The 27,688-nt window shown below is 35.9% G+C and overlaps 1 protein-coding gene and 1 long non-coding RNA gene across 2 annotated transcripts; both read right to left on the bottom strand.

Moving 5' to 3' along the window:
• Window positions 1-931: 931 nt before the first annotated feature.
• LOC135787401 (hydroxycarboxylic acid receptor 2-like) lies at window positions 932-27,688 on the bottom strand. The gene is made up of 2 exons (XM_065297343.2): window positions 27,584-27,688; window positions 932-2,196 (listed from the first exon to the last, which is right to left on the bottom strand). Exon 2 carries the CDS (start codon window positions 2,186-2,188, stop codon window positions 1,295-1,297), a length of 894 nt encoding a protein of 297 aa, XP_065153415.1. The 5' UTR covers window positions 2,189-2,196; window positions 27,584-27,688; the 3' UTR covers window positions 932-1,294.
• LOC135787399 (uncharacterized) lies at window positions 4,103-8,984 on the bottom strand. Its single transcript, XR_010547065.2, has 5 exons — window positions 8,682-8,984; window positions 5,640-5,696; window positions 5,439-5,502; window positions 5,095-5,156; window positions 4,103-4,935 (listed from the first exon to the last, which is right to left on the bottom strand). It is a non-coding gene; the product is annotated as an uncharacterized lncRNA (long non-coding RNA).

Raw genomic sequence — 27,688 nt, 5'->3', positions numbered from 1 at the left:
CTACCCATCTGAAAAAGTACAGTAGTTAGCTTTACTTCAAGTTAAAGTATAGCTACATTAAAACTACTTTGATTTATTTACAATGACGTTATATTACAAATAACTGAATAAAACTTTAATGAAGAATGTTTTTAAAAAAATGATGTAGTGTAATACAATTATGATTTCAGTATTGTTTTAGTTTGTGAACTACAAATATTTATCTCGAACTGACAGTCATTCAAATTGACAATGAATAGATATAAAAAAAAAAATAGAGAACAAAAAAAAACATTTTAAATGACTTAAAACACTTTTATTTTAGCTTTTTATAATAATAATTATAAATTCTTATTAATAATCATTATAAATGAACTAAGGTATAGATTTAAATGATGTGGTTTAATAAAAGCATACAAGTATATATAATATAAGTTATATCTGGATTTCTTTTTCTGTTTGATTGTCAGAATCATGAAAACACAGCGTTAGTGTTTTTATAGGTGTGTTAGAAAACTGTACCAGGACAGATAAGATTTTGGAATAATGGGAAACACGGATTCATTACTGCACTCATAACAGAAACAGACATTTGATTGAATTTGAAATAAGTCAGCTCAATAGGCTTAAGGGCCATTCACACGTTAACAAAAACTATAACGTTAACTTTGAGGATAACTATATTAGAGTGAACATCACTGAACTTTATGTTTATTCAAATATGCACTTGAAGTTCAAATAGATTTCATTGGCTGTCAATGGTTTATCGTTAATCAGATCAGAGAGTGATCACAATTATATATACAAAAAAAAAAAAATTATATATATATATATATATATATATATATATATATATATATATATATATATATATATATATATATATATATATATATATATATATATATATATATATATATATATATATATATATATTATGCTAACAGAATATAACAACAGTTACAGACAATAACAATATTTACATATGAGAAGTAAAATGCTTAATCTTTATCGTTATAGTTGTGGTGTGAACTCCACTGTTCTCTTTAATATAAAGATTTTAAAAACTATATTTTTGTAGTTCTAGTTAGCCTATCGTTATCACTATGATGTGAACAGCTCTTAAAAATGGTCTCTGATTTTTAAACTGGGATATGAGGAAGTATTTTTATACTGATAAAATGGCACATATCACCCTTGAGTATATCTGTACATTTTAGACACTTAGTCAACATTGAATATCTTTCCTGTCCAATCCAACTGTATCTTCTCAGTCATTTCAGTTTTCCATGCTGCCCCGTCTGCTGAGTTCTAGCTATAAGAAGCAAGTCCGGCTTTTCAAATAATTGAAAAATATTGAACTGGAGAAGCAATAGATGACCGGATCCAGAGCGCTGTTCAGATAGGTGAATGCTAAGGAGGTTTGAAACCACTGAGAAAATGGCTTCTCTTGACTGATAACATTTTTTCCAATTGATTTTAAATAAAGGCCATACAACCCTGTGGCAACGGTGGGGAAGAAACAACAAATGAAAACCCCAACGATAACCAGGACGATCCGAATAGCTTTTTTTCCCTTCTTGCCTTTGTTCATCCGTAGAGAACGCAGCTTGCAGGCGATGCGCACAGAGCAAAAGACCAGAAGTATTAGAGGCACGAAAAACTCAAAGATAAACACAGCATAATGCAGGCGGATACCCAGTGAAGGTTTCTCATAACCGAAACTTCTGCAAACTGAAGTGTTGCTTAGGAGGTTGTTGGCCAGTAAAGGGGTCCTCAGGGCTATCACAACCCCCCAGATGAAGCAGGCAATCCAGGCTGCTTGCTTTAAAGTGATGAAATTGATAACGTGATGCGGATGGACCACTTTAAAATAGCGGTCAAAAGCTACGGCAGTCATGAAGGCAATGCTGGCTGAGCGGTTGACGGCCAGCATGAACAGATTTATCCGACACCAGGCATCGCCGAATATCCACGTATCATCACGTAAATAGTTGTCAATGCGTAAGGGTAGACTCAAGAGGAGCAGGACATCAGACAGCACAAGGTTGAAGAGGAACATGACGTTGACCCTCCAAGAATTCATATTTTTGGCAAAAACCCATAATGCCATGATATTGCCAGGCAGACCAAGTAGAAACTCAACAATTAGCACAGGAGGAAGAACAGATGTATCCAGTTTTTTGTGTGCAGTGATGTTGGATGTCATGGTAGTTTCTGAAAAATAGAGTTTAGAGTTTAGTCTTAACACATTACTGTTCCTCATTCATATTGCCGTAGAAAATGTCAGTGCCACAGAAAATTGCCTCAGTCAGGGGGTGTACACACCAAGGCGTTTATGCCGGTGTATTTTATTTAATGAAAGCCACGCTTTTCAAAAATGCAAGCAACTAGCGTTTTTCTGTTTGGAAACACCTGGAGCTATTCAAATAAGCAGCTCTGAGAAACAGCCAATCAGAGCAGAGCTCAACTTTATTATTCATGACCCTTTCAAATAAGTTAATAATAGACCATTTCATTCTGAGGACAAATCCTAGGGTTATAATGGACATGTAAAACCGTCTCCGAATCGGAAGCAAATGAAAAGTGGGTGGGTCCCCACATATCCCCACCCCGAAAAATACATTTACTGCAATAGATGACATTTTCATGTTTCCTTTTAATTAGCCTTAACATTTGCGTTTATTCAATTAAAGACAGTAGCCTATTGCGGTCGAAATTCTGGTAATAGCCCTTTAAATATTTTGCAAACAATGACAGATGTCATATTTCATTTATCTTTCTCTGTGTCATTTTTTTCTCTACTGTGCTGACAGTAGGCTACAATGTTTATTTTTTATTTTGAGGAAATAAAAGGTAAGAAAAACGAATGAAGGTAAACTGATACAACTTTTGTATACCTTTTTTATTTGTTATACCCAATCTCTCTTTCTCTCTCTTAGAGAAATATAAATGTGAGATTCTGGAAATGAGATCACGTTATTTTATGGTATCCGTCGGGAAAAAATGCTGTCATAAGAGTTTGAGCAATGAGCATGTGTACTTCTAAAACACAATCGATTAAACAGAGGTATGACTTTATGAATTATCTGCAAATGTACCTCGCAAATAACAATACGTGAAGACGTTCAACTCTGTGATATCGCAAATGAAAAGTAATTGGCTTCTGTAAAAAAAACTTGAAATTTATCCAGCGATCGTGGCACCATAATCAAAATAAACTATTTTACAGCAGTAATAATATTTTAACAAGTAGCCTACACTTTTAACGTTTGAAAGGAACCACATTTAGTGCTGTGTTAATTATCATTAAAAGCAAAACGGGAGTCTCTATGCCTCCGCGACAGATGCAATTCTTCTGGCATCTCTCCTCATCATCTCCTCCTTTTTTCTTCTATGTCTTGAACTTGGGGCTCGAGTCGGAAGGTTCGAGCTGCCTTTAAGAACAGCAAGCTAAGTTCGTTTACCGTTAATTATTAAGACTAAATGGGCAGGCAAACTCGTGAAACAATGAAAGTAAAATAATCCGCTATAATATGGTTTTACACGTCTATAGAAAATATACTATAAATAAAGCAGTTATTAATTTTCCTAATGCATGGTTGTTTGACATTTACTTCTGTTTAAAACGTTATACATTTGGCAAAGGAGGTTTTTCAGCACTTTGTCCGACCAGCAACTCAGCGTCCACTCCCGCGAATTATGTTTAAAAGCTGAAACGGGTCCGCGGTGTAAAAAAAGCAAAGGTTAGGGATCCCTGCTCTAGTGGAATGGATTTTGACTAACAGCGCTTTGATAAGTGAACAGACAAATGCGCTAAATTAGCGAAAAAGTGGGTGGGTCCATTATCATTGGTCTTAAAAAGTGGGTGGGTCCCGATCCCACCCACGTATAATGGTTCCGACGCCCATGAGTGAAAGTGATTTTATTCCGTTAAACGACAGTTTGCAACCTAAATAGTGCATTTCATGTAATTAAAAAGTTTTAATGTGAAAGGGGCATCAGGGCTTCCATACTGGAGGTTCTTTTCCAAAGGAACTTGATGCTGCGTCATGTTTCTTGAGGCTGTGTGATGCTATGTGGAACTTCACTGTTAACGATTTCCCTGTATTTTTACAGTACGGTACTGGCAGCACGGTTGCCAGTAAGTTACTGTATTTTGGTTTTACAGTACTGTACTGTAATAACATTTTACAGTACACAAACTAGTACTGTATAGTTACAAAGCAGTACTGTACTGTAATTTTACAATATTTTATTACAGTAGTCTATTTTTACAGTAATTTACTGTAATGTCTATATTGACCCATAAATACTATTTATTACTTATTACAGTTAATACAATAATATTATATATAATAGCTAGATATTTAGGTTTAAATCTATAGTTATTAATATGGTAAAAATGCTAAATTAAAACATAATGAATTAAAAGGCAATCCAAGCAATGTATGTATCAAAATTTTATTTAAAAAAAACATTTAATTGAAACAAAACATATTTAAAACAAGATTTTAAACAATAATAAACATATAAACAAGTTAAATAAAATAAAATCAATAAGTATAAACAAGTTTGGAGACCCCTGCTGTAACATATTTAACTCTGGCAAATAGAACACTGGTCCATAGTTTGAAGTTTTCAGTTTAAAGTCCATCATCGACTAAAAGGTAACATTTCACTGTGGTAAAAAGAACACTGGCCCATAGTTTTAAATATTCTACTTGAATTTCATTGAACACTAAAAATAAATTAAAAATTAAACTGTGGCAGACAGACCACAGTGGCCTTTACTTTGAAGTCGTCCATTCGAACTCAATCAGGGACTGCATGAAGCTGTTCACATGGGGGTTAATCACCACAGCTTTTCTCTGCACCAAGTTCCTTGTCTTTTTGCTTGCTCCTTGTCTGGATGTGCACTTTTTCCCATCTTTGGAATTAATTATATCCAGAAACCTGTTAGAAATATCATAAACATTAAGTCAACAAATATAAGATAGAAAAATATTCTTAAAAAACTAAACTCAGCCTTGAATTTACTCCTATTCTGAAACCTTTTGCTCTTATTCTACTGTTCCACACCTAATTACATTAAAATACAGAAGATTCACTTACCTCTGAACAAACTCTTTCCTCAATGGACAGCATCCACCTGGATCATGTCATGATTGAATGTCCTGAACAGAAAGAACAATTGTTACTGATTTGGACACAACTTTTTATTCTGAAAACAAAATCTTTTGTCAATAAAGTCCAGGGACACCTCTGCTAAATAAATACAATTATTAAATTTCTTATAACCAAAGTCTGAATATTTCTGTTTGTATATTTCTACATGGCAAACAAAGACAATTGTGTAAATGTTGTGTATGGTCGTGTTACAGTGTTGTGTGTGGGAATTGTGAATGAGTGTATACATGGGTATTTAAAGAAACTGTAGTGGTAAAGTACAAACTTACCGAACATAATGTGCTTGGTGTGTGTCTGGTATCACCCGTTGTGCCTCCACATCTGCCTTAACTCCTGAAAAGTGCCACTCAGGTAAACTACAAATAAAAAGTGATCAGCCACATTCCTGTGTACTTTTACATGTGACGTGAAAGCATTTAATATTGCAGTCGAAAAAATACAAGACTTGTAACTGTACTTCATGTACTTGCCTGGTGCCTTTAAAGATGATCCATCTTACCCAATCCAGCTTACAAGCAATGGTAAGACTGTAAAAAAGACAAATGTTACAAAATCTGTTAGCCATAGAAATAAGTAGACATTGTGAAAGAAATGGTAAAAGAAAATTTAGTAACACTTTACTACAATAGTTTATTACTTAACATTTGGTAATGCCTTAGCTAATATGAACTAACAATGAACAATATATTTTACAACATTAATAATATTTGATAATGTTCATTGTGCAGAGACAAAGTGATTGATTTAAAAATGTATTAATTATCATGCTATGCTAACAAATAAAACCTTTCTGTAAGTGTTTAGTCAGTTGTAAAACAAATATATATATATATATATATATATATATATATACAGGGTGCGATTTGTGAAAAAAACAGAGGGGGGGATGTTTTCATAGGCGTCGATTTCGGCGACGGTGGGCACCCACCATATTTCGTCATGAGTTATTTTGTACCCACCACTAGTTTTTACTTTTTTGACTGTTTTCAGTGGTTAAGAAGAGCAATATGAGAGAGAAATTTGGTAATCATTGTCTGACCTAACAAAAATCCATTATAATATTATTATTATTTTTTTTATATATTTCTAATTAAAATATTTCTAATATTCAGAAATGCGCTCTCCGCTCACGAGCTCTGATCGGAACAAACCCGAACCTCACTGTCTGCTGAACTTGCGCAGAAACATCAAAATATAACCAGCTTTTTAAAATGGTTTTAAAACTTAACATTTAGACTATTTTAGCGCAAATTATGAGCTTATTGACGATTTTTTATAATTCTTGACATAATGCGTCTCTGTCCACAGCACATTTCAAAACATTTTAATTCATAAAAATAAATAATGAGAACATGAACTCATCACTGCATTTGCAGGAATTGTAAAATATTTTTTCTTATTAACTCATGAAGCAGCCTAACGCAATATTTTTATTCTAATAGCTTATCTTTCCCCACACATATGAACTGTGATCATGCACAACGAAAAACGCGTAAGAATTAAATCTTGAATGGCAAAACTGTATGGCACAATGTAGTGTCAACTTAAATATAAATATGAACAATGTCTTGATTGCAAAGTTAAACCATTACAGTAGAAACAGTTTTACTGCTGCTTTTAAAGTAATAATATTAACTTTACACCGCAATGCGGAGCTACAGTGAAATGATAGAAAAGACAGATGCATTATGTATAGTCACTTAGCCTCATTTGCGCAAACTGGACGCGCCCTCGCCTCGCTAAACGCCTCATCTGCGTGTAACTTCGGCCATTCTCAGTGGTGTGACTGGGACACTAACTCTGCTTGTCATCATAAACAGATAATCAGATTGTGATGTTTATTCCCGCTTTAATAATATGCGGATGAATATGCTGCCTTACACCGTTTCGACACACAGCTCCATAACCATCTCGCATGTGTTGATAGGCTACTCGTGAGGTGTAACCGGGTCTGTAACCAATCAGATAGCGCCGTGGGCGGGACATTGAGCAAGTCTGCATGCAGAGTGGTGAATACAGAGAGGTTGCGCGGCAGCTGTATCAGAGCCAGCCAAAGCAGCGCATTTTAAAACAAAATTGACTTTAATCAAACCACGGATCAGTGATAAGTTTTGTGATCCGTCTCGCCACTAGTGTAGTAGCACTGATCACTTTGAGGGGGGGATAAATTTATCCCCACCGGGGATAAAAATTATTAAGCAGAGGCAGGGATACATTGACCAGAAAGGGGGAAATCCCACGCATCCCCCCCGGCAAATCGCACCCTGTATATATATATATATATATATATATATATATATATATATATATATATATATATATATATATTAGTTGTTATATTATATATTATATATAAATATCTAAATAAGTCTTTTTTTATTATTATTCTATAACATCTTGTCTACAGAAAATCTCTGAAAATGTCTCGTTTAGTGCAGAAAATAGCGATTTATAGTGACAAGGTAAAAAGACTGCCCCTAATGTTTAACCCGGACCGGCTGCGGTGTAACACGCTATTTCACGCAAAGTTTTTTAACTAAGTAGCTAGCTGCTCACTTTAAAGATAAACATGATCGCCTAAATCTGAGCAATCCTGGTGATGCCAGTTTCCTACACGATGTTATTATGGATTATTTTACATCCAGAGATGAAGGATCAGATGACAGAGACGAGAAGACAAAGGTACGTAAATGCGGAGCCCATTCTCTTTTCGTGCATTGATTTGATGTGTTTTGGAAACTTATATATACTGCATGTAATGCATCTGAAGTGGTGGAAACAATATGTCATAAAAATGTATTGGACAACTTACTGGACGTGAAAAACGCTTTAGAGAAGATATTCTCTGCTTTTGCTGATATAACGTTACCGTAATATAATAACAACAACAATAAGCGCGGCAATCCCTTTCGTTCATCTGATATTAAGATGAGCCCAGGTCTGAATGATATTTGGTCGAAGTTAAAGCTGCGATGAGTTCGATGCATGTATCCAGTTAAATATGAGGTTTCTTGTTTTCACTTCTGTGGAGGAGGACTGCGGTACTACAGTATGATGTGTACGGCGTGTCAAGTCCTGTCTGTTTACAACCACGAGTCAGCCTTGCCAAACAGTCGAACTTAATACTTTTCTCTGACGCTAACTGAACGGATGAAACGCAGATATAAACGACCATTATGCCGGGACCGCAAGATTGCGCTGGCGGGTGGTCTTTGTCCATTTCGTTAAAAATAGTTTCATTGTCACCACACTTTCAACACAATATAAACTCACCAAAACCCTCATAATTTAGTTAAAACAACCCTATATTCATTAATAAAAGTATAAAGCGAGTTAAAGCAGCGGTAGACATCTGGGTGTAACGTTAGCTTACTTTCTGAGGGAGATTGAAACTTTGTTGGCGACCGTTTTTCTCTCTCATTGCACGTTTAAAACAATATTGTGACAAAATATTGACAACATTCTTAAACTAAAAATTAAGTTTTCATGAAACAGAAATATTTCAAACTTACCGAACTGCCAGAAATCAATCGTCCTCCTTCAGCTGCAGCCAGGAGTTGTGCTGTCTGTGTGATTTGACTCTGGCGCACTTTCTCTGATTATTGCAAGTACACCTGGCACATTACAGCAATGGCTACAGCAAGGTTACATCAAGACCAAAATATACTGTAAAATTTTCCCGCTCAAACAAATTTACCCAGAATGCATTATGAACTGCAGTACTGTACTGTAATGTACACATACAGTATAGTACTGTGGATTTTTACAGTAATGTACTGCTAAATCTACAGCGACATCTAACAGTGTTGATAACCACTATGCCAAGAAGAAACATGTTGTGTGTCATGGAGAAGATAGCAAAACATTAACCCAGGAGAATATGTGCACCTAGGGTTGAGTCTATGTCCAAACTGAATGTCCTGCCACAACACAAACATCATTCAAAGATGCACCCCTATAGATAGTAACTTAAATGATGTTAAGTTGGCCCTGACCCTAGAGGCTTTGTTTCTGGTTCCTGTCTGCCTTGTTGCAAGTGGTTAGTACTCTGCTTAGCCTTGCTTTAAATCTGTTCTCTTACAAAAATTAGCCATGGTTTTACTAGTTAAAACAAACAAAAAAAACTTGGTTACTGTAGTAAAACCACAGTTACAACAAAAAACATTTTCAACACTATGGTTATTTTTTTACATTAGTTTGCAAATTTGTTCTGCATTCATAACACATCTAGAAATTTTAGCTTTTTCTTTCAGTTTGCAAGGGTTTCACATGTGATAAATGTGAGGAAATATTTAGGAAAATAGATATACCCATTCACACTTTACTCAATGACAATAAGGGTGCATCTCATTTCTCTGTCTTACCCCTACCGCTCAGTTTTGCGCGTTCGTGTGAGGTGAAGTGGCGTCTCAATTCTCAGTTTGATCAAGGCGTAGGGATACATAACCCTTGAAACGAAGTGTGATAAGGACCACACTTGAAAGAGAGGGGTAAACGTTAATGTAGGATAATCCGGGAGAGCCGGCATCAAGATGTTTTATGGCTGAACGTCGAACTGTCAAGGAGTCGCACAAATAAACGTTATTTTCAGCAGTTTAATTGAGATTATATTATGACACTCATGTTTTATGATACTTTTAATAGAATGTTCAAGCGGTTTTAATTGTAATGTTTTTGTTTTGAATCGCTAGTTAAGGCGCTAGCTTGCAGCTAAGTTATGCTCTATTTGTTGAGCTCAGCTCAGGCAAATGATACCACAACCTGAGACGACGACATCTTCTTTGTTTATGTCAACGCTTGTCTGTTTACGTAGCAGCCAGTAAGCGACAAGGTAAGGTGACGCAAACGGTAATCAAGTGGTTTCTCATTTTTTAGACGCACAATCTGTCTTACCCCTTCCCCTTCATTCGGTTTAAAAGGGGCAAGGGGAAGACGAAGACAGAGGGGAAGGGGTAAGACAGAGAAATGAAATTGGCCCTAAGACTGATAGGGCTTTAGAACAGATTAATACATTGTTTGCTTTCAGTCATCATTTGTTTCGGCAAAAAAAAAAAAAAAACGTGATTATGAGACAGCATAGTTGTAAAAAAACACTCTTCTGTTTTGCCAAGAGTTTTAAACAGATTCTTCCCACTCAGTGATGCATCCACTGAGAAACCTGTTGAAAGTGCCCCAGTTATTTGAGATTTTGAGATTTTTGAAACATGAGAACAGAGACCCCAGCCATCATAGTTCAATCTTTACTTGGACCCAAAAAGCCTGACATTAAACAATCTGGCTGAATCTAAACATAAATATAATAAAATTATTATTCCTGTTGTCACCAATGTGTCGGAGATCACAAGAAATTATATTAAAGGGGCGTGTTAACTGGTGTAACTCTAACTCAATGCTGCCTTTGATCTTTGATACCATTGACCAAAACATTAACTTGAATAGGCTTGACATTATGCTGGCATCCACAGAAATGCACTGCTATGGTTTAAATGACATTTACTGATTTCAGGCTGTGAATAAAAAGGTGTCAAACTAATCACAAGTACAGTGCCACAGGGGTCAGTGCTGGGACCTTTGCTTTTCACCCTATACATGCTACCTCTAAGAGCTATAATTAAGATACATTGAATTAGTTTTTACTGCTACACTGATTATTTTCAGCTGAATTTTTTTTCAAAGTCTGACGAAACACAATTCACCAAAATGACAGAATGCATAGCTGTTCTAAAGAACTGTAAGACCAGCAACTTTCTTCTACTAAATTCATAAAAGTCTCAATTATAAAAAATAAAAATAAATAAATAAAAAATTTAGAGTGTTAACAACCTAGAATTGTATAAATATTTATACAACTTTGTTTTATAATTTTAAAAATATTTCAAAACTACGATATAGTCTTTCTTGGTCAAACACAGAAAAGCATCTAGACTAGATTTTTGCAATGCCCTACTGTGCTGTCCTTTAGGTTTAATACACAAATTCGAGCTGGTCCAAAATACAGCAGCCAGAGCTCTCACAAAAAATGAAACAAATATTACCATATGAAACATTATCAAAAGTCTAGCTTCTTGACATTTGCTGGACATTCAGTCCTGACAGTCCTTAAAACCAGTTTCAAATTAAAAAAACTGTGAAGATTTTCATTGCATCCTTACCAATGCCTTTAATGCCATTTTACATCCATACCACTGCTATGCTTGCATATATATTAATCAAGTAGTGCCATTTTATATTTAATATTTAGTGTCCTGGTAACTAGGATTTCTTTTTTAAACAATGTAACATTGTAAAAAGCTCTATATAAATACATTTGATTTGATTTAGTAGTGTAAACAGCATGCCAGAGCGATAGCATCTGCTCATTGCTACATCTCATGACCTCTGCATTGCCTATAAATAGTCGTGCTTTCACACAGGTGCCCACACCTGAAGCTTCCCCAGTGTCTCAAAATTCATGATGCAATGTTGAGTTCTCTCCAAAGCAGAGGTGGATTGTACTTAAGTAATATTCGGAAAATATTTACTTCACTACATTCTAAAGCATAGTAAATCAAGGTATCTTCCGATCACTCCATATCCGTTTTCAAATCAATTTTTTTTTCTCAGTCTTACAAACGTCAATGGAATCTTTAGCAGGGCACGCAGATATAATCATTGACATGATTAATGATTGTATGAATGCTTTTGCAGTCTAAATGTTTTTGCATAATGTACTGCATTCATAACAAATCTTCCTTTAAAAATAAACTTAAAATAGCCTATAGACGTATCAAATTTATAGTGCTGGCCTGCTATCATCGACATGGCGATGTCTTTTCAGGTTTTGTTCTCTGCAAAATCTGCATTGCAGGGCGTTTTTGTACGCCCATTTGGGAAAGGTTATTTTATAGGTCATATTGCAAGTTAATAATGTTAAAGATGCCATTGCCGCGTTTTTGCTCCCCCAGCCGGTAACCTTTGCAAATGCTGATGAGAAAAGAAAGGCCTAGCTCCTTAGTTGAAAAGTTTTAAGATTTTCTTTATTTCATTTTTACAATGTAGTTTTAAGAAGTAAGACTGAGTAACTAAATACAGTAATATATCACTTCCTTTTTTCAAAAAATCAGTCTGTTCATTAGTTTTCCTTTTTTTTTTTAAATGAATATGGAATGATCCGAGGATTTATACCCTGATTATAGTATCATACTATTTTATTCGACTACATTTAATTATATTTCATTTAATACCTAATTATATTAAAATCTAGTGCTTTTTACTTTCACTCAAGTAAAAGTAGAAAGAAGTTTTACTTGAGTAAAAGAAAGAAAGTACTAGATTGTTAATTGAGTATTAATGAAATGGATTGGAGTATGATATTATGCATTGGCATGCAGTGAAAGAAAAAAAGTACAGATATTTGAAAAAAATACTTAAGTAAAAGGTGAAAATAGTTTTTACTTACTTGAGTTAACTCTCTAGTTTGCTGACTGAGATGTGGGCAGAGTGTGAAGAAATGCAGAATTATGGTTTAAAGGCAACCGCCCAGTATTTATCACAGCATACTTCCCTTGCAATTTCATGTCAGCTGACTCTAGTATTAAGTCACGGCATCTTAAAGTGCTCACACTCACAGCAGTTTGTCTGTTTATTTGTATAGTTGTTATGTGCTTGTTTTATTTGTTTGCAGAGGTGGGTAGAGTACCCAAAATCTGTACTCAAGTACAAGTACAAGTACTTACACAAAAAATTTACTCAAGTAAAAGTAAAAGTATGAAATCTAATTATTTACTTGAGTAATAGTAAAAAAGTATTAGATGAAAAAAATACTCAAGTAGTTAGTTACTCGTTACTTCCCATCTGATAGAGAAGTAGCGCAAAGCACTGAATTTCAGACTACTTGTAGGGTTTTCACAAACCTCTCCTTAAAAGTCTCATTGTTCTGCTTATATACAAGTAAAGCAGCCTATCTCAGTCCTGCAATGGGTACATTAACATCACATAACGTGTCATTTGAGGAAAAATCGCAAACACACACACACACAGATGTTTTTCTGACAGTTAACTCTGTATTTATTTTCATGTTCACAACACAAACTTGTCAGCATCTGCCTTTAAACATGCAAACAGTAAACAAAAAATAACATGTGTGTCTTTTTGTTATCATGTTTTTATATGAATAGGTTTTTTTCATTGCCATTAAAGTGAAATTACTGAACATAAACAGGAGCTTAATAAAAATTATCATTTTAGAATTTCATATGGAACTTATCTGTTTGTGCAAATCAACTATACATGTATTATAAAACATGTTTTACATTGTTTAAAATCAAACTTTATTCTTTTATTTTTATTCATTCATTCTTTAGGAAGGATTTAAATAAAATACAATCCCGTTTTTATTTTAATGTATTTTCTACACATTAGTGAGGTGTCCGGATTTGTGTATAAATGCAAGACGTCCTTACATTATGCTGTTTAGTTGTGGGGAAATGATATGGAAATGTGCAGATGTGAACGTGCTGTTTGTATGGTTTAACTTACACTAGGTTTTGTCATCGCTTGCACAAGAGTGCATGTGGCAAAAAAAACTCGGACAGCGTGTGAAATGACCATTAATAGTGTTCAAATAGACATTACTGTGACTTACCACTTCAGGTTGGATCTTGAATTCCTGCACGCTGCATGTCAGCTCGTTTATTGAACAAAGCATGCATCGCATCATGAAACTATTCTTTTTGACCTCTTGGAGTGAAAACATAGACCGAACTTGAAGCCACGCATGATCTGCCTCCGATAACCCGCACACGCGCCCTCATCTGCTTCTCCTATCATCTACGCGCGGTCGCGCACGCTACAGAGTGACCGCGAAGACGCGCAATAAAGTGTGACGCAGCCCGAAAACGCCCTATAAACTTTTTTTTAAATATATTCATTAATTATTGCCATTTGACAGTAGCGCAGTAACGCCGCCAAATGTAGCGAAGTAAAAATAATTTTTTTTTACTAAAAATGTACTTGAGTAAGAGTAAAAAGCATCCATCCTTAAATTTACTCTAAAAGTACTAGTTACCCAAAAAATGTACTCAAGTTAATGTAACGAAGTAAATGTAATTCGTTACTACCCACCTCTGTTTGTTTGTATTCTAAGGTACAGTATGTTTAATAAGCATGAGGTTTGCATACATGGCTCCTTGTAGAATACATAAAATGATTTTAAAAGTAGGCTGACATATGAGGCACCACCTTATCTGTTTAAAGGGGTCATGCTCCCACATAAGACATCCAGTACATGTTTTGGTTTGCCTTCATAAGACCATATACAACTGGCCTCCTCTAAACCAGCAAAATCATATTGATAAATGGACTGCTATATAAAGCATTTTCATAGACCAATGCCCATCCAAAGCGAGTTGCCTCACATTCACCCATTCACACACCGACGGCCGTGTCAGCCATGCAAGGCGCCATCCAGCTCGTCGGGAGCAGCTGGGCTTAGGTGTCTTGCTCAAGGACACCTCGATACTTGGTCCGTTGGAGCCGGGGATTGAACCACCAACCTTTCGGTTTGGAGACAACCTACATGAGCCACTGCCACCCTGAATAAATAGCCTAGTGTCATGAAACCCTCATTTCAGCAGTTCCTTTTCACACCTCAGATTTTAAAAAACTTTCCGAAAAGGGGCGTTGTTAACTGGTGTTAAAGTCGGAGATGTGTGAATAAAAGATGGAGATTACATTAAGTGAATGTACTGCTAATTTGGACATCACACCATTCTCATACAGTGAGATTTTCACATTGTGAGTGATATGCAACTCATTGTGAATTCAGAATGTTGAGTTCATGGTATGAGTGCACAATGAGTGTGCCATGACCTAACATATAGCACTTTTCCCTTCCATAGTACCCCCCGGTTTCATCATTTCAGCTCACCTCACTTTGGTTTGGTTATCTTTTCCATCGAGTTTAGTAAGACTTCAGAGTGTGAGGGATTATAGGCGTGTTGTTCTATTTGCGCTGCCTACTGCTGTGACATCATAATCATCAAGTGAGAGCGTTGTTGTACATTCCCATAAATGTATATATTTCTCAGTCTGCCACAAAATTAAAATTGACCACCACAAATAGATGTTTGCAAATTGCGTTTATCACTACCTCTGTCTCACATGACAGTTTCTGTACAAACACCCGTGGCGTCAAGTCTGGAAAAAACTGTTCCAATATTTATGGGGCTGACTGTACACTCACCTAAAGGTCCTGATCAAGACAATCTCCTGAACTCCAAACTGAATGTCAGAATGGGAAAGAAAGGTGATTTTTGAGCGTGGCATGGTTGTTGGTGCCAGACGGGCCGGTCTGATTATTTCACAATCTGCTCAGTTACTGGGATTTTCACACACAACCATTTGTAGGGTTTACAAAGAATGATGTGAAAAGTTAAAAAATCCAGTATGTGCAGTCCTGTGGGTGAAAATGCCTTATTGATGCTAGAGGTCAGAGGAGAATGGGCCGACTGATTCAAGCTGATAGAAGAGCAACTTTGACTGAAATAACCACTCGTTACAACCAAGGTATGCAGCAAAGCATTTGTGAAGCCACAACACGCACAACCTTGAGGCGGATGGGCTACAACAGCAGAAGACCCCACCAGGTACCACTCATCTCCACTACAAATTGGAAAAAGAGGCTAAATTTGCAGCTAACCAAAATTGGACAGTTGAAGACTGGAAAAATGTTGCCTGGTCTGATGAGTCTCGATTTCTGTTGAGACATTCAGATGGTAGAGTCAGAATTTGGTGTAAACAGAATGAGAACATGGATCCATCATGCCTTGTTACCACTGTGCAGGCTGCTGCTGGTGGTGGTGTAATGGTGTGGGGGATGTTTTCTTGTCACACTATAGGCCCCTTAGTGCCAATTGGTCATCGTTTAAATGCCACAGTCTACCTGAGCATTGTTTCTGACCATGTCCATTTACGACCACCATGTACCCATCCTCTGATGGCACAAATAAAAAAGAGGTCCTAAGACTGCAGCTTCATGTTACTCATTTCCTGCTTCTGGTAATAAACTTTTTGAATGCTCGTCTTGCAAAGCTTCGCTCTGTCTAGTGTTTCATATCGTTGTTTCCTGCATCTATTAATAACTCTTTTGATGCCGCTACTGTGCTTATCTGCAGAGCTGTGCTACGTCTGGTATTTTGTGCCTATATCCTGCTGTACTAATACAAAATATTCTGCACTGCTGCCGTTTGTCTGCTTTGTATTGTTTCTTTATCTGTTGTTTTGTTATTTAATTTTTATTAGTCTTTTCCTTTTTTATTATTTGTCTTTGCCTCACATTGCTTTGAGTAACGCTGATGCCCCGCTTGTTTGTGTTGCTCTTTTGCTACATGAATGGTTTAATATTATGTGTCATTGTTAGGTAAGAATTCTATTTTTTTGCTGTTTTCTATTTTATGGCATTTTAGTATTTGTATTTATCTTATGTGAAATGTTGTATTTTTGGTTTGAATTGAAAGATTTTTGTTGTAGGCCTATGTGTTGAATCTTATTTTTCTTCTCAGTGTTTATTTCTATTGATTGGGATCTCTGGAGGGGGGAAGCTGCATGTTGGTGATGCTGTTTGTTGTTTACACGGAGTGCTGTGTAATTATTACTTATATCTGACTTTAAGTGTTGAGGTCATGTTTTGGCATTTGCTGTAAGGCTGCAACCAGCCAGGCACTTCGGTCCCCTAATCATAATATTATTGGAGTTTTGTTCCCCATATTATTGTGGGATGGTAATCGACTAGTTAGAAGAAATTTGTTAACTCCCTTAAAGGCGGGGTGCATGATTTTGAAAAACATTGGAAAAGGGAGTCGGGCCGAATACCAAAACACACTTGTAGCCAATCAACAGTAAGGGGTGTGTCTACTAACTGACATTGCCTGGGTTGCCTATGTGTGGGGCGGGTTTATCAAAAGAAGGCCCAGATTCTATTGGGGTAGGGGCGTGTTTGTTTAGATTATTTAAAATATAAACATTGGCTTTCAGAGATCATGCACCCCGCCTTTAATTAGGTTCTCCAGGTCTTATAATCTAAGGCTATTGCCTGTCTCTTTACCAGTCTGGTCCAGTGGATGTTTTTTTTCTGTTTTAGATGTCTAAAACTGATGAGGCACAGTATACGTATTATCAAAAAGCTAACAACATGAATTTTCTTAGCAAATGGTTTCGGTAACACTTTATTTTGATAGTCCACTTTAGACATTTTACTAACTATAAGTAACTTTGCAACTACAAATCAACTACCAATCTTTAGAGAATTAGTAGACTGTCTGCTTAATATCTACTAACACTTTATTGTGATGATATCTCAACAGACATTCAACTGTCTATAAGTATCTTTGCAGGTGCATGTCAACTTATTCCACTAACCCAAACCTCTTCCCTAACCCCAACCCTTACAATCTACTAATACACTAATGACAGTTAGTTGACATATAGTTGCAAATTATTGAAAGTTAGTTGACATGTAGTTGCAAAGTTATTTATAGTTAGTAGAATGTCTAAAGTGGACTATCAACATAAAGTGTAACCATGGTTTCTAAACTGAAAGTAACTTATAACATACACTCTAAAAAATACTGGGTTATTTTCAACCCAGCACTGGGTCAAAAAGGGATGACCCTGCTGGCTTGTAATTTAGCCTATGCTGGGATGAATCAACCCGAGATGCTGGATTTGTTTTAACCTATGGGTAAAATATAGAAATGTTCATATTTTTACCCACCATTTTGTGCACCATAACCACACATATCCCATTCTCTAATTACAGGAAACATATTTTAACTAAAGTATATCCAGCAAATTAACCCTACATTACCTACAGTAGATTGTCCTAGGGTCCTTGGTTTGGGTGAATTAACTAAGCGTCCAGGGTTTTGCTGACGGTAAATTAATCCTCCTTTATGGGTTCCTGTTATCTTGCCATTAGTCGGAAAAACACATAACCCCACCCCACACTTACACCCAGTGTTGGGGAAGTTACTTTGAGATTGTAATTAGATAAGCTATGTAGTGTAATACTATGATTTCAGTGTTGTTATAGTTTGTGAACTACAAATATTTATCTCAAACTGACAGTCATTAAATTCACAATGAATAGGTATAAAAAAAATAGAGAGAAAAAAATACTTTTATTTTAGATTTTTATAATAATAATACTGAAATTGTGATTAATAATCAGTATAAATTAACTAAGGTATTTAAATGATGTGGTTTGATAAATGCATACGTATAAGTTATATCTGGATTTTTTTTATCTTTTGGATTGGTAGAATCACGAAAACACAGCTTTAATGTATTTATAGGTTTGTTACAAAACTGTAGCAGGACAGATTCGATTTTGGAATAATGGGAAACACGGATTCATTACTGCACTTATAACAGAAACAGACAATTGATAGAAGCAATAATTGAATTAAGTCAGCTCAATAGGCTTAAGGACCGTTCACACTTTAACAAAAACTATGTTAACTATGACGATACTATGACGGAACTAACATCACTGAACTTTATGTTAATTCAAATATGCACTTGCACTTGAAGTTCAAATAGATTCAATTGGCTGTCAATGGTTTATCCTTCATCAGCTCAGAGAGTGATCCCAATGATATAAATGTATATTTTTTGTAGTTGAATATGTTTTTTTATTGTGCTAACAGACAGTGCCGTAGCAAGTGAGTCCCGGGCCCATATGCAAAAAAAAATTAAGGGCCCCCTTAAGCCAAAGCCCCCCCCCCCAACCTTGCCCGTTGGCACTGTTAACTGTGGCGCGCAGGTCTGTTAACAACATATACTTTTAATAAGGTAGTTAAATATTTTTACTTTACTTTTTTACTTTAAAGACTTCAAAAACCCATAATGCCATGACATTGCCAGGCAGACCAAGTAACAGCTCGACAATTAGCACAGAGGAAGAATAGATGACTTCACTTTGTTTTCACGTTTCTGAAAATAGAGTTTAAAGTTTTGTTTTACCACAGGACTTTTCCTCATTCATATTGCATCAGTATGTATTAGTCAAGTAGGGATGAAATGTAGCAATAATGGTTGTCATGGACTAAGGTTTGGAGCATATGAGGAAAAAATCTTAGAAATTTTGGATATTCCTGAAGAAACATCTGATCATGAATTTTATAAGGCCATGCTAGGAATTTAGGTTCAGGATTTAGCACAGGATTCAGACCAGTCTAACACCATTTCATTTTGAAACATCAAAATGTGTCCCATTACCCAGTTCCAGACCGGAAATGAGACAATGCAACATATTTGTCAGGTGGATGACATCAAGGTTTGCACTAGGGGCGATTCTAGGATTTATTTTAATGAAAGTATAATAGAATAAATGAATAATAAAACAAAAGATCTCATGTTAAATGACGTAATTTTTTTGTAAAATCTCCATAATACACCTTTAACTTAACACTTTGGGCAAAAAAGTTATTGAGCCTATTTAAGATGGATTTATCTTTGTTACAAAATTATAGTTACTCTTCTTGCTTTCTTACTTGGTTAACTTTAATGACAGAAACTTCAACAGGTAGGCCTATAATCCAGACATGGGGACTTGTGACTTGGTGACTTGGACTCGAGTCGACTCGAGTCGCTATTTTTGTGACTTGTGACTTGACTTGACAAAAAATAAAATACTTGAGACTTGACTCGGACTTGGACGTTAAAGATTCGGGACTTGACTTGACTTGAGACACGATGACTTGAATGACTTGAGTGTTAATCACATCATGTTTTCAGTTTAAATATAAAATATATAAATTATTTTAAAAAATAAAGTCGACCCAGCTGGAGCGCAGGCTGAGAATGGCGTTGTCATGACTAAATCACGACACTATCATTCGCCATGCCCTCTCGTACCTTACGCACACCCCGCCCACTTAGATCAGATATCAACATGTCAGCCGGAGGGGTACGGAGGGTAATCGCTTTTGGCTTCAACAAGATGGCAAAAGACGAACAGTGCTTTGCAAGACATGCAACATTAAAATCACAGGCAGCCAGACGGCAACCTCCAATTTTGGTCGTCATTTAAAGAGCCATTATGCCCAGTAAGTGCTTGTCAATTTGTTAATATCTGGTTAGTTGGTAGTTAGCTAATGTAATAATAGCTAATGTAACCCTCATCATACTGTGTTGGGGACAAATGTGGGCAAAATAATTTTGATTTATTTTTTAAAATACTTATTTTTATTTTTGAATACTTATTTTTCAAGTTTGCCACACTGAAAAAAACAACTTGTAAAATTTACTTAAAAAAATCCTCGTAACAATTTGCACGAACTTTTTTTAAGTAAAATTTACTGCTTTTTTATAAGTAAAACTTACCTACTAAAATCAAATAAAATTTACTTAAAATTGCATGATAAAACATATGTTAAATAATTAATTAAATGTAACTTAATTATTTTATTTAGAATTTAGATTTATTTTAATCGTTTAGGTAAAGTCTATCAGGTTTTTTTGAAAATTGAAGCATTGCTCTCCTATTAAATAAATCGTATTTTCTGTTTGTTATTTTCTTTACATATTTCTATGGACCTAGTTATTTTTAGTGTTATAAATGGCATTATAACACAAAATTCATGACTGACATCAAGTCAGTCATTGAATAAAATTGATTCTGAACAGAAACGCACACAAACTGTGTTTCTGACATGCATTATCAGCACTGTGGAGAGAATTACAATACAATGTTCTGAACAGGGTTCATGTAAAGAAACACTGATCACCTGAACGGTGACTTCACAAAATTATTATTTACAACAAAACAATATCAATAATATAAGAGCTTAAACCTTTATGACATTTTGCTAACAAATATTTAAGTAGTTAAAGTTCTTATCAGTTCTTATTATGTGATAAAGCTTAAAAAATAAAAATATTCAGGCGCAAAGAATTGTGGGTATTCCTTACAACATGTGCAAATAAATGTAAGTAAATTTTACTTAGACTTTTTAGTTAAATGGATTTAAAATCTACTTAATTATTTTAGGACTATGTGCAGTGACTATAAAACAGTTAAATAATACAAGAAAATATCTAATAAGACTTACTATTCCCACACAGTTCATTTTTTACATGAATTAATTGTGTATTTATCATCATTTTATTTAGGAAAATCTAGTTCTCAATAAATGTTAATATTATTATGTAGAAATTATGAGAGTTAATCTAATAAATATTACTACACCAAAAAGTTTGTTTTTTCAGTGCACCTGAACACACACACAAGAAAAATTACTTGCTTCTACAATGTTAGGGGCGGTTCACATGTCACGTCTTTTGCGCGCTCAAGTTCGTTATTTCAAATTTAGGCGAGCGAACGGAAGAGGTGTGACGCGCTCGTTTTTTCTTGGCACATGTATGAGAGAGAGAGAGAGAGAGAGAGAGAGAGAGAGAGAGAGAGAGAGAGACACAGACAGAGAGAGAGAGAGAGAGAGAGAGAGAGTGCGAGAGAGAGGGGAGAAATGTAACAAAGTTTAATGTTGTACGTAATCTGTGTTTGAGAGAGAGGGAGGTGTTCAGAGAGGGGTCTGTTGGATGTTAAGCTGTTATTTGTTTTATGGACTCAATGTGAAAAATTTCAAACACGGTTGGCAGAAGTGAAAAATTAAATAATTTATGAAGTTACAATTTTGTTTGATTCCAAGATGTATTTTACTGAACATGAGTATTTACAATGCAAATCTAAATTGTTGTATTTACTGATAGTTACTTACAGTATATCAGGTCACTTTATTAAGATCAGATTCTGCAGGTAAAATTACAATAATAAGGTGACTTGACTTGGACTTGACTTGACCTACTACAGGACTTGACTTGACTTGACATAGCCTGTGACTCGACTTGACTTGACTTGCCCAAGAAAAAAAATACTTGGGACTTACTTGAGACTTGAAGGTTCAGACTTGAGACTTACTTGAGACTTGCACATGTGTGACTTGATCCCATGCAATAAAATTTTTAAGATAATCAATTGTTTACTATGATACTCACTAAGACATCTATTTTGAGACATATTAATGTGTATTTGTCCATAAACCTACACTAAAAGATGCGAACATGAACTCATTTTACTCTGTGCTTGCGCGCTATTGTTGGGTAGGAAGCGCTGTGCCGTGCCATGCACATGATGCGTTTTCAAGTTCAAGGCGGCAGTCCAGTCCAACACAGTTAATCTCATCATCACAGTAAAAAGATCACTTCAACAATAAAAACATGGCTATGAGTTCTGTTGTAAAAAAGAGAAAAAGAAAGAGAAAAAGAAAGTCTATCTACTGTATAAGCATAGACTTTATTCAGTCCACAGAAAAACAAATACTATGCACCATCTTCCAGCCTACGATGAAGTCATTATGTAAAATTCGCAACGTACGTGACTATTTCTTTAATGTTTGTTTAACAATGTGCTATGCTGCATCAGGTCGAAATAAACACGTCAATTAACAGGTAAATAGTTATTTGAGAGAGTGAAACTAGCGCATTAAACTTGGACACCCTGGACATCCCTCTAGCTCTGCCACCTTATTGGAGTATTCCACTGTTTTGCATGGATGGGCTGAAAGTCGCAAAGGGAAAGAGCTGAAGTCTGCCCTGCTGCCGTTTTCAAATTAAATTTAAAGGAGACCACAAATCCTTGCAGAGTTTATGGAGCAAACAGCAAAATTTGTAGGGGGGCTGAGAAGAATTTTGGCCTAACCACACCCCTGGTTTGCTCCCTAAATAGTTAATGTATGTAGTTCTCGTCTGAGAGAACTTGATGCTGCGTCATGTTTGTTGACGTTATTTGATATTATCTGGAACTTGATAACCACTATACCACTTGTTGTGTAATAGTTTCAAGGACATGATGCAGACATGAGCAGAACATTAATCCAGGAGGAACTGTGCACCTGGGGTTCAGTCCATACAGTATACAAACTGTGAAACCTAATGAACTTGTGCAGTAGGTACCCTGCCGCAAAACAAACATCATTCAAAGATGCACCCTTGACAGTGCCTTAAATGATGCAACATTTCTAATGGAGCTGGCCCTGACCTTAGAGGTTTGGTTTTTGGTTTCTCTCTGTGTTTAGACTTGCTTTAACTTTGTTTTATTACTCTTCACTGTTTACATTGTTAGTGTCACACTGGTTAGTGTCATGCTAGTTGTTTAGCTTATCCTCTGTGTACACTGTCTCTTTCTCTCTTGCACTTCAAACTATTTAAGTTCATTAAACAAATGTGGTAAGTCGAAATAAATCTGCTAACATGGTAAGTCATTGCCTCTTCTCCTGTAAAAGCAAAAGTTCCTGTGTTTTTGCAGAATGTTGATGTGAAACAAGATCTGTCATTACAAACCAGTCCTCGGATTTGAGACACAATATGTTTGAGTGAACTTGTACAACCTCAGAATTTGGTTCAAGCGACTCAGATCTAAAATCGGATGCAGCCCACTGTCTTTTTTTGGGGAACAAAAAGGTAACGGCTGTAAAAAGCTGGATCTCTCTGGGAAGAGGTTACACGCTCTATTTCTCCTTTTGTTCAAGAGGGAATGAAGCTCTTGGCCCAACACCTGCTGCTGCTCCCCCAGTACCACCTTATTCAGTACACCATGACGGCAGCAAACTGAATTTAGTAACCTCTCTTTACAATCCTTAAAACCCAATGACATGTTATGTTAAAAATTCCATTATCCGTATTTTTCATGAGAAAAGAAAACTGTGTCACCAGGGTTAAGCTTTTATTAGATTTGTCTTGTCTTATTTAACTCTTTATGACTTTGTCATATGTAATGCTATGTGTTCCTTAATCTTTGTTCACTAACATCTCAAGCTATAGTTCAAATATCTGCCAACTGCGTATTAAATATACGCAGCGGCCTGCAAAGAATGCATGATATAACTGGTGAGCATCAGAATTTAATAACATTACTTAATTACGTAAAAAATTAATAAAATGTAAAATGTAATATTAAATGTAATATTTAACTTTATGTATTACCATAACCTATTGGAGTGTTTTTTGTGCAATAATCAGCAGGATTAGTAAATATCTTCCTCAGATGACAGTCACGTAATAAACAGGACAACAATCACTTTGTTTTTAGGATCTCAACAGTCGGCATTAAACCATTTGCTTTATTTATTATCATTATAAAGGAAGATATTCTTGTCAGATCAGGTTTGTTACAGGGAGTTGGCAGCACTTTTTATCCATTTGCTTGTTCTGGCTGAGGAACAGACTTTCAGTAAATAGGCCTATATGCAAATTTTTCTTATCAAGAAAATGTAAAACGAAATAAACAAGAGAATTATATACCACAAACTGTATTATATTTTCTATATAGTTTGTTTGTGTTGAAACTATTCAATGATAATTATAAGCTTGGTGTTAAATTGTGACTTAATAAAAATGTAAAAAATGACATCTTAATTTAAATAAATATTTGAATGTTCACTTTTTATGAGCTAAAATATTAGAATATGAAAACTACCCGTCCCTAGTTGAAACCAGTGACATTCTGGTTACCCGTCCGACTCTACCTGACCTTCACTCAGCTGCAGATTGATCCCAACCTGTATACATTTATTTGTTCTGCTGACACAAAGGAAAATATTTGGAAGAATGTGAGTAACCAAACAGATCTATTTATTTATTATATATTATATCAGGAATTATTTTACCTACAATAGCAGTAAAATTAGGTCTGTTTGGTTACATAACTGATGACAGAATTTTTGTTATTAATGCCCTATCCTTTTAAGTAACATGCAATAGACCCCTTTTTTAAGGGGTTTGTAAACATTGAATGCTTAGGTTGGGCGCGCGCGCAGCATGGGGTCAGAAAAATGGCACGGCTAATAAAAACTGATCATACAATACAGACTTTGTAATTTAATCTAACAGGGCTGATCAATGATGACACCTGAAATAAAGTGAGCACTACAAACACAAGCCTCTTTGATCTTTGCATTGTTCCAGTGTGCACGTTCAATTGCTTGGAACCACATATGTTACCTATTTTTTTTTATGGATGAGATCTGCAGGAATCCGGAAAACTTAACTGCAGAGCTGGTGCAATTTTCACAGGCCACGACATAACAAGTAGGTGATAATACTTTTCTGACCCCAACATGCGCAATACGAACCGCAAATTCTCTTGTGACGTGAATCGTGAAGAGGTCTATAACAGTTAGAGTTTGCGTAAAAAAGTTTTCGTAAGCAGAAAGCGCTCTGTGTAGGAATGCCAAGTTGAAATACTACGATTTTAGGGTATCCTGACATAAAATGACCATTGTGAAACAGTCATAGCAATGTATGTGGTCCTGGCACCTAAACGTTGATCCTTCATCTATACGCTGGTCCTCCGCTGCCAATGACTGTGTTTACAACCAGTGCACTCTGATGATATTTACTGACTTGGGCCGTAGAAAACGATTTGGGTGTCATCATTGTACAGTCTACATACATGTCATACCTATGTTTATTAGATCTATGTCATGCAGTGTGACCTGTCATGATCTTATAAGATTATTGAAATTTCATTGTCTGTAACAGGCTTTACACTGTTAATTCTCCCTACCCCATAGTGATGCTACCATTCTGGATGTTGCAAGGTCTTGGACAGGGACTTTACTGTGTGCATGTTATTTGTAAAATATATCCTGTCTGAATAGAGCTTGCTTTAATGATGTTTAAAAGGTCCTGGAAAGTTGAGGAACGTCCTGGAAATTGATCTCTGAAAAAGAATGGGAAGCCTTAGAAGGCATGAGGCTGGGAGCACCGAGGATGCTGCCGGTGAGGCCACAAGCACTAAGGACACCACCAGGGTGTCCGAGGCCAGTTCTCTACGGCCCAAGCCCTCCACTGCTCCATGGCCCATGCCCACCCGTCGTCTGCAGTGCTCACCCATCCTGTCTCCACGACCCTGGCCCACCCATGGTCATACTGTTGGACTTTGTTGGCATCTGGAGTCATCCTTTGGGGGGGGGGGGGGGGTCATGTGTTCTTGTTATGTTTGTTCATGTCTTTTATCTTAAAGTTCTGTTTTTCATGTTCTCGTCTTAAATTTTGAAATCATTCATTGTTTGTCTCTTGTTTCATGTTCTGATTTGCTCCCTTGTATTCCCTTGTATTATGTGTCCTGTTCTCATTGGTTTACTGCCCTTATATAGCCCTCATGTTTCCACTGTCTCTTGTAATGATGTGAAAGAAACAAAGATTTTTGAAACTTTAAATCAACTGAACCAATTGCTTCAAAAAATTATTTACTGTTTCGAACCTCTCAAAACACCTAAATGTGGCACCACCTGTTACCGAAAACATTGTACAACAAGATCTTAGTCCAAAAATGTTACCCTTTTTACAAAATAATTTTTTGAAAAATATGTTTTTAAAATATTTATGTTATGACGCAGTGCTCCGAAATTGCCCGTCTCTTGCCTATTTATAATGTTTGTGTTCACTGTTGGTGGGTAGGGTTGGTTATCGAGAACCGATTCCACTTCAAAACCAGTTAAACGGTTGACGAACCTTCTTTCATAATGCGCAGCTATGACTGACCGCAGCAAAGGTTCAAAAGTTTGGTTAAACTTTATGAAAAAAAACACTGTAGTATTGCCAAATATGATGAAAAATTTGCTTGAACACGGCGTTAATCTGAAGGAATGTACCGCCACCGTATTTTAATCTCCCAGCCACGAGTCCTACAGCGCACCAGCTAATATCACACCCCTTTTAGCCAGTTCACACGCCACACTTTGTTTTTTTCATGCTGAGAAGTAAGAAATAACTCTTCCTCCTATATACAAATAATGGATACGACGAAATTGTTTATGTAAATGTAAAATTATGTAAATTATGGGAAAATTTTCATTGGTGACCTATTCCTTTCATTCAGATCACTGTCTTTGCCAACTACACTTTCATGCTCAGCATAAATAAAGCAGCTTTCAGAAGAAAGCTCACAACCTTAACATTGCAAATAAATAATCATGTTTTCACACATGCTCAGACACCGTTGCACAAACATGAAGCATTCCCCTTTGTCCCAACGATCATGACGCAGCGCTGTGCTCCCTTGAAAGGAAACTGGTTTGATTTGCACCTACAAGTGCTACTAAAGGGAAAACACCTAAAATGGTGTTTAGAACATAAACTGTCGTTGCAGCCCTGTGGTTTTACAGAGTCAATGCATTTTACTACATTTAACAGGTTTATAGCTTGTAATTTATTTGTTTTTGTATTTCCATTACTTGATTGATTTAAAATTCTGTTATCATGAGCTACAAACTGGGATTAGATGTAGTATAAATCCCCATATATGTCCCAACTTTTAAGCACATCCATTCTAGAAACAACGTAGAACATTTCTGTAACAAACTGTTTTTCTTACCTGAGTCAAGACTGTAGTAGTTTCCTGATTGAGATGTGGGCAGAGTGTGAAGAAAATTGCTTCAGCACAAGTGCAGAATTCTGGTCTGAGAGCAACTCACAGAAT

Source organism: Paramisgurnus dabryanus, chromosome 20 (assembly GCF_030506205.2).
Source record: "Paramisgurnus dabryanus chromosome 20, PD_genome_1.1, whole genome shotgun sequence".
NCBI classification, from domain to species: domain Eukaryota; kingdom Metazoa; phylum Chordata; class Actinopteri; order Cypriniformes; family Cobitidae; genus Paramisgurnus; species Paramisgurnus dabryanus.
This window is presented reverse-complemented; position numbering and strand designations above follow the sequence as displayed.